The sequence below is a fragment of the Capsicum annuum genome, unplaced genomic scaffold, assembly GCF_002878395.1.
Source record: "Capsicum annuum cultivar UCD-10X-F1 unplaced genomic scaffold, UCD10Xv1.1 ctg4748, whole genome shotgun sequence".
NCBI classification, from domain to species: domain Eukaryota; kingdom Viridiplantae; phylum Streptophyta; class Magnoliopsida; order Solanales; family Solanaceae; genus Capsicum; species Capsicum annuum.
This window is the reverse complement of record NW_025855126.1, coordinates 929183-937670: the sequence shown is the minus strand read 5'-3', so window position 1 is coordinate 937670 and position 8488 is coordinate 929183. Positions and strand designations below refer to the sequence as shown.

The following is an 8488-nucleotide window of genomic DNA, read 5'->3' as shown; positions in this document are numbered from 1 at the left end:
CAAGTTAGAGTTTCAAGAGCAAAAAAAAAAAAACATAGTTTGGATCCTATTAATGAATACTAATTGACACTCACTCTATCTCCATCATTATTTTTATCGGATAATCTTCTTGATCTAATTGGTGGATAAGTAACTCATCTTTACAATGAATTTTCGATTTTAACCTTGGAGCTCGAGTCTTACTCTTTTATTTGAGTATTTTTATGGTAATATGGACATTGTTTGATTTACCTAACTTTCTAGGTACACTTTTAAATAGATCTAACATGTCTGAAAACTTGATGCAAATGACCAGAGTGAAACGTTGAATTGGTTAATATCAATTAAACTACGAACAATTAAATCTTTCAACAATAACAACAAGATACTTAGTAACTATTTAAAACTATCTATCTAAAAGGGGACTGGGGGAGGGGGAGGGAGAAGGGGGGGAGTTAACTTAGATAACGACCATGTTCTGAGATCCCTAGTAAGTTTTCTTTATTAGATAATGTCATGAACTCTCACGGTCTATTTAGTCATGTACGATTAAAATAAGTGGAGTTTCAAAAAGAATTTATTAGATAATGTCATGAACTCTCACGGTCTATTTAGTCATGTACGATTAAAATAAGTGAAGTTTCTAAAAGAATTTATTTTTAAATATCCTATAAAGTCCCCACTTTTCCACAATCGTACTATCTAATTTTTCACTGAAATACTCACAATTTTACCATCAGTCTATGAAAATAAAAGTGTTCATCTATGCTCCTCAACAATATTCATTATCCAATCTAGGAGAACCAACAAGAGAATCTTTATGTGTATATGTGTCATTTCAATAATTATATACTTAATTATCACACATTTAGTTATTGTGTTATCGTTTATTTATATTATAAATAATTAACTCATTTGAATTAATTATATTGCTTGTAACCTCATTCGAATAAATTTGACTTACTGACCTAATAATCATATTTTAGATTAAATAATTAATAATTTTAAAATTTTGTAATTCTATCTAATTTATGATATTTTGCAACTTAAATATCAAAAGAATTATTGTAAAAAATTTTGTTAGTTTGTCCTTTATTTTACTTTATTATTTGTTTGGATACTTTTTTCATTGGTTTTCATATTTTTAGAGAATATATATTGATTATGTTTAAGAAGCAGTATTTTTATTAACTAGTCTAACCATACATGCCTCACACGTGTGACATTTGATTATTTAAAATAAAATGATTTTGCATATTGCGATAAAGTTCAAATCACTTTTCAAAAATCTTTCACACTTTAATACAATAATGTAATTATATATATATATATATATATATTTTACTACCAAAAGTTTCAAGTGGTCGATGGAACATCACTTTTGTGTTTGTCATATAGTAGTAGCTCTTTCCCTTGTTGCTATATGCTAAGAGAGACACATTAATTTGATACATATTTGTATTATGATTATTTTTCTTTTTATTTATACTTAGAATCTTTCCTGTTTTTAGAGTTAGATTTTTATAAAATCGTTGATTATATTCTTATTATGTACTTAAACTTTTAAAAGTCTGGTACTTCTTAAATTTTTCTCATTCTAATGATTTTATATTTATTTCTATATTTTTAAAATCTTCTAAAAATCAATTTTAGTTGATTTGAAAATTTTAAACTAATGAAAAAAATATTAGTTGTCATTAATTTTGATGACTTCTAGTAAGGAAATGTTTTACCATAAATATATTTAATTAATTTTTAACTTTTAAATTAGAAAAAAATAGTGAAATTCTAATGACTTCTAATAAAAAAAGGTTTTGCCATAAATATATTTAATTAATTTTTAACTCTTAGATATTAGAAAAAAATGATGAAAAAAAGATGATTTTATCTAAAGTAAAAACTTTTAATGAAAACCAAAACGTTCAGACAATATTTCTAAAGATACGTCACACTTTTAATATATTATAAATATAAATTATAGATTATAGATAAAAAAATTATTTATTTAAATATTAAAATTAAAGAGAAAAATAAGAAAAAGCATTAACATGTCGTAAAAAATAAAAGTATACACCATCTTTCTACATTTCAATATTTATTACGAGAGTAGATTTAAATATTTATTAGGAGAGTAATTAATCTTTCTAGATTTCAATATTTATTAGGAGAGTAGATTTAAATATTTATTAGGAGAGTAATTAGTAAATTAGAGTAAAAATTATGCGCGGCAAAATTCCCCTCTTCCCTCGCCTTTTCCTTCTCCAAAGGCACGATTTTCCTTATCCACAATTCTTTTGTTCAACTCCCATTTTTCATCGTGCAAAAGTGTAATTGGGACAATGAAGGCTCATACTTTGTCATACTCTTTCATTTTCTGCTATAGAATTTATATCTGAGTTCAGTATGTTGTTCGATCTATATTTTCTTACATGTATTAGGTTAGTCGGTGTTACCCTCTTCGTTATAAACCGCCAAAGTAGCCCTATAACATTTTTCTACTTCACCTCTACCATATCAACCCTCTCCGTCTCCCTCTGAATCGATTTGCTTTATGTAGCTAGGGTTTTGCACTTTCCGAGTATTTGTTCTATGTAGTTTGAGATTTCGTCTTCTAACGAAGCTATGTGGAGGGGAAGCGGACAAGATATGAGGAACAATAGTAACATAGCACCACCGGGTACTAGCGGAGAAGGACCACAACCGCCGCCGTCGTCAATGATGCGGCCACCTCCGGGACCTCCGCCGTAGTCTATAATGCATCCGCCACCTGGTACTAGTTCAGGACGGCCGTCTATGATGCCTCCGGGTACAAGTATTGGAGGAGCTAGTGGTTCTGGACCACCTCTACCGCCGCTGTCGTATACTGTTTTGCCTACTGAGGCTCAGCTTAAAGAGAAAGCGAGGAAATGGATGCAGCTTAACTCTAATCGGTATAGTGATAAACGGAAGTTCGGATTTGTTGAAACGCAGAAGGAAGATATGCCGCCGGAACATGTCCGCAAGATTATTAGGTATTTTAATTTTTCTGCAATTCTGAACGCTGAATCTTATTTTTTAGTCGTGAATTTGTGCATTTTTAGGTGTATATTATCAGATAATGTGGGTAATCTATTCGTTGTATCTTTTAGCAATTTTGACCGCTGAATCTCATTTTCAGTCGTGAATTTTTGCATTTTAAGTGTATGATATCATAGGTAGACCGAAGAAATGTTGGAGGGAGGTGATTAGGCATGATATGGAGCAATTACAACTAATGGAGGACATGGCCCTTGATAGGAAGGCGTGGAATATATATTGATTATGTTTAAGGAGCAGTATTTTTATTAACTAGTATGTTTAAGAACTGCACTTCTGTCGCCAAGTAAAATTACCTCTTTTCTTTTCACTCCTAATATCAGTAGGGATATAAGTCAACTATAGCTTACAAAATGCTTCTAAATTTATAACACAAAAACTTTACAGTTTGTTTTACCTCTACGTCTGGCCATCCTTGTACAACAAAGGAACAAAAAACCACAAAGTGCATGAAAACTAAAGATTACTGGAATTACAATTTTCTTTATGTCTTTACGATAATCTGCAACACCGAGCGAACACGAATGGTGAACAACTATCAGTTCTATACAGAAGTAAGCAACTTAAAGTAGATATATGGTATTCAATTAAGTCCATGCTATCTCAAATGACTGATTAAGCTACTAGGTGGATAGTGACTCTTTCATTGGGCTCCAGAATACATACCAAGCTCTGAATGTGCCACGTGAATATAGAGATCTTTCCCAGCTTTGAAACTGTTGAATATCAATCAAGTTCTTACTCCATGACATGCAGTCAATATCTGAGTCGTACGCATATACTATGCAGGAACAATTTCCCAAGCATTGTCTTCTACATCGGTTTTCAACAAGTGGCAGCTCATTGTATCAGTTGCTGGTTTGAGGTCAACATAATAGTCATGACACAAGTGAGTTAGCTTTCAAAATCGATGGTTAAAAGAACTCAAACTCCTAAGTTCTGAGGTTGAGGTTAAAAGTTACCTCTTGAGTATTCCAAACTTAAAAACCTTGAATAGCTGTTTGGGTCACCTTTAGAGTGGTGTGAATGAAGAAAGTAGGAATTCCAATGGTTGAAGCCTTCCAAATTCTCAAATCCCACTTCATTAGATCCAAAACTTGAGTTTCCATGCGATTTTGGGGTGTATCGAGTCCAAGAACCCTCCTAGGATGTTCCCAATAAGTAAGAAGGAAATAAGAAATAACCCGTGGGTGCTATTTTTTCCCCTTTAGAAAGATTTCAGCAACTGACCTAAGCAATAAGTGAATTTGATCTCAGGTTATAAGATCACATCTCTTGTGTGTCACTTATTCCTCTCTTATCTCGTGAATTACAATTTTCCTTCCCATTGCACCAGAGATATTTAAGTGTTCTCTTTTTCTACTCGGACGTAGGTTGAACTACTTGAAACGAATCTGAATTCTGTTTAACAGGTTCCAAACATCATTTAACATCCAAGAACATACACAGATATTATTGTTACATCATCAACAACATACCCAGTGTAGTCCACTAACGGGTCAAACACAGATATTGCTATAGCACATAATTTCCTTTTATGCACATGAGAACATGTAACACATACAACATACACCAAAATGGTTGGGATATCATGACTTTTAACAGCTTTGATCATCATAGTGTTGATCCTGAAAATTGGTTCATTTGGAATTCTGTGAAAGAAATGACTAAACTATATCGATGATCTCTTACTTTATCCTCTTTATACTTCTACATTCTGTAGGGATGTGATTGGATTGAATAGCTTTACGCTAGTTGTCAACCTACCGCAACTCCTCTATTTTATCCAGACTAGGGATCGACATAAGAATGCTAAGCTCGTTTTGAAACTTTTCTAACTTGCGATAACAGGTTTGTAACTGTTGCGTCTGGAGCAGCCTCGGGGAAATATTTGCAGTATGAGTTGGGAGGTCCCAGAATTTCTGTTCAAACAGCTTACAGAGTGGAAGTTGAGGTAGAGAAGATCACCAAACATTGAGTAATTCTGAAATTTTTGCATGTTATGCACTCAAATACTTAAACTCTACAAGTTTATGTGAGCAAATTGCTGCACTTTTCTTTGTTAGTCCATCCTTACTAGTTTTACGGTAACAGATAAGTGCTCGTCTCAAATAGATGCATTCACGTTGGCTATTCCGTTTCTATTGCAAACTTAGGATCAGACTTTTCCTATTCATCGGATAAAATGGCAACTGCTATATTATGACATGAGCATCTAAGCTTGGTTGGTTTTGTAATAGTATGGTCCTTTATTGTTTTTTCAAATTTTAGGTCGCCAACAATCCATATGACCCGAGCCTGATGGTTTTCATGGATTATAGAGACAATGTTAGATACGACGCTCAATCTTTAGAGGCTAAATATCCAACATTTCTCTATGCCATGCCCATGACTCCACCACGAGTCTTTTTTAAAGATTTTCTTTTTTGAATTTCAAAGCTTGATTCATTTATTTTGAAGTTTTTTGTTCATATTGATATCAGTTGAATTAAAGATTTTTCTTTGCAAGGTACCTGACAAGCAATCGACTTACTGGACCAATTCAAGATTGGATCAAAAATAGAAATACCAAATAGTAAGTTTATCACTTTGGATTAACATGTTTTTTCATGCTAATGAGAATGCTAGATTCTCTTTATCTCAACAACTTAAGATTCTATAGGCTTATAGCTTTTTATGCAGGCATTTGCTTGAATAAGTACAAAAAGAGATGCTCCATGGTTTCGGTATAGCTGTCACGTAGCAAGCAAGTTGTATTTTGGCATAATCCCATATGAGCTAGCTTTACTTTCGTGAGTAATCTTCCGTGCATTGCAATCCAGGAGATAAAACTATGTTTTGGGATGTTTGTTATGTTCCATACCGCTCTACATCATTGTTTTTGTGGTTCTTCTCTGAGCCTCCATTTAAAGCCACTACTAATAGTATATTGCCCATTTGGTTTTAGCCATCCGTTACCCATGTAACTGGGAAATGAAGATGGACAGTTGGCACATTCTAATGAGGATGAGAGCACCCAAAAAATGTTCTTGTGATCCTGTCGTGCCGCTGGAATTGTCTCATTCTTTGCATGCCTTTCACCGGGTTTCTCCATCTGATGAACTGAACGTGGAAGGTTTCCATACATTTTGTAGAGGGTTCTGGAATTACTTCAGCATGGGGATAGATGCACCAGTATCTTATGCATTTCACTTGGAGAGAAAAATGAACCCTGACAAATTCAAAAACCAACTTGTCAATCAGGTAATAAAGTGAAAACAAAAATTAAGATGATAAATCTTCTCTTTGGTTTATTTCTCTGAATCTTTGCATATCAATTTGACGTTAATTGTCCTAATGTTGTGCTTTGGACCTTTTATTCTCTTCTATCTAGAAGAAAAGAAAACTACTATCAATTTAATGACCGTTGTAACGAAACAGATAATTTAAAGATGAAGGGTTGGCCTCTTGGCAACAGGGGTCAAGATGCCACGAACTTGATCCTTTATATCTTGTCTACACTTTGGTTTGGAACGTTGTGCTGTTTGGCCACCTTGGTGGCATAGTTATTGATTCCTTCGCATTATAGTTGGTAATACATCATACAGGTGTAATATTGAAATCTAATGGATGCTTTCTTTTGGTCCTTATTCTAGTTCTATATGAAATACTTCAGAATGGGGAAATGACTTATTTCTTGTGCAACCTACCAGTTTTACTTTGACTTTGACTGACTAGCTTTTATCATTTTTTTTGGTTAAATTGGAAACGGCAACAAGCTCAGGCTGGTTGGAGTGCTGATTATGTTCATGAAAATTTGATTGCTTCCCATCATGGTATGACTTAACGTTATTGTTATGCCATTTTCCCATCTGTATGGACTCATCAGCAGCAAATGTAATCTTTTTTAAACAGTAAATGAAGTACAAGATCAGTTGCACTACTAAACCCAAGCCAACACCTGTTGCAGTGCAAATAAATTGGTCCATTCTTAGCAGAGCATAGATAAACCAGCAGGATCAGGACACGACAACGGCAAATGACAGGAAAAATAGCATGTACTGCACGCTCTTTGTCCTGATTACTAGTCTAATGATAGACCGAGGAGATACATACATAATGATGGAGAAGATGATGGAAGCAACAAAAATATTGTGGCGGAGTTAAACTGCCACCAATTATTATTTTTAAGTACTAATTTCATATTGTAGTGGTTGAAAACTCCTACATAATTTTCTAAGAAAACAATTAGTATTTTATTGTGGGATTTGTAGAACACAATATTTTTTTTGTGACATTGTGATCATATTGCGGGGTTTATAAACTCCTGCAGTATTTTTTTTTTTTGAAACATTAATATTATATTGCGAGGGTTTTAAACTATCACTTATTAACTTTAAAAATCCCACAAATTAAAAATTTATTTTGTGACAGATGTCAGGGAGGTTTTGGAAAACCACCACAATATTGCTCGTGGCAAGGCTTATTGTGGCATTTTTTGAAACTGCCACAATTCTTTTTGTCGAGGTCAAAAACTATCACAAATTGACTAAAAATTCGTCACAATTTACCAGCTTTTTTGTAGTGAACAACCAAACACAGTCTTATACTAATTATATGTCATGATCTAAACTAGGGCTTGGCCGTGACGGGCATCCCAAGTCCATCGAGGACCGGAGACAGGCCCCTGAGCCTATTCCAATATAACTAAAATCACCTAGCAGCGATGAACACCAATATAAGACCAATGTATTAAGATATCAATGAAGGTTATGTAAAGGATCAACATCTGAAACGCACACAATACCCAAGCCCACAATATCCACAAAGCCTCTAACAAAAATTGAATACCAATAAAGTATCGAAACATGCCCCCAATAATAACCAAAACTAGATCAAAGAAAAATGCATGACATACGAAAACCAAATCATGAAATGGGGTCTTCTAAGTATGGAATCTCACCACTTCATCCTGACTCACGAGCTATCCCACGAACACTTAGTGACTATGTGGGAGGAGTAGAAGTATGACCAGTTCCTACATCAATGGAGATACAGCGTCTAAAGACGGTTAGCGGTTGGAGCGCTATTATGTAACTCAGGGATAAAGGAACAAATAAAGTCATGGATGATAATTCAAAACTAGTCAAATCTCATGCATACCATCAAATGCAAATACATACATACATACATACATACATATATATATATATATAATCACATGTCGGAAAAGGTAACAAGTCTTAGCATGATGTACAACTTTATCCTAGACTATGTAGTTCAACCGTCATAAACATCCACCCACGGGCTATATGGGTTCAGATCCTCCTTCTAAAAGGGCTCCGGTGCGTGTTAGCTGCATGAACTAGAGGTATTAAGGAAGACTAGGGAATGCCCCGACCCCATGTCAATTCAAGATACAATATATGTATATCAATAGTGTGAACCATGCACA

The 8488-nt window shown here is 34.0% G+C and overlaps 1 protein-coding gene across 5 annotated transcripts; it reads left to right on the top strand.

The window, feature by feature from the left end:
* The first annotated feature begins 2187 nt into the window (after window positions 1–2187).
* Window positions 2188–7382, top strand: LOC107853874 (pre-mRNA-processing-splicing factor 8A-like). Of its 5 annotated transcripts, XR_007050254.1 has the most exons (8): window positions 2234–2990; window positions 3844–3943; window positions 4906–5008; window positions 5564–5629; window positions 5725–5846; window positions 6002–6297; window positions 6818–6869; window positions 6949–7382. XR_007050254.1 is itself a non-coding variant. In XM_047403731.1 (4 exons), the coding sequence occupies exons 1-3, from the start codon at window positions 2734–2736 to the stop codon at window positions 5615–5617; spliced, it is 414 nt and encodes a 137-aa protein (XP_047259687.1). In that variant the 5' UTR covers window positions 2235–2733; the 3' UTR covers window positions 5618–5629; window positions 5725–5987. The 5 variants fall into 5 exon arrangements, 1 of the variants encoding a protein (XP_047259687.1); XR_007050255.1 differs by having other exon boundaries at window positions 2231–2990; window positions 5737–5846; window positions 6002–6869; XR_007050253.1 differs by having other exon boundaries at window positions 2231–2990; window positions 6002–6869.
* The last annotated feature ends 1106 nt before the right edge of the window (window positions 7383–8488 follow it).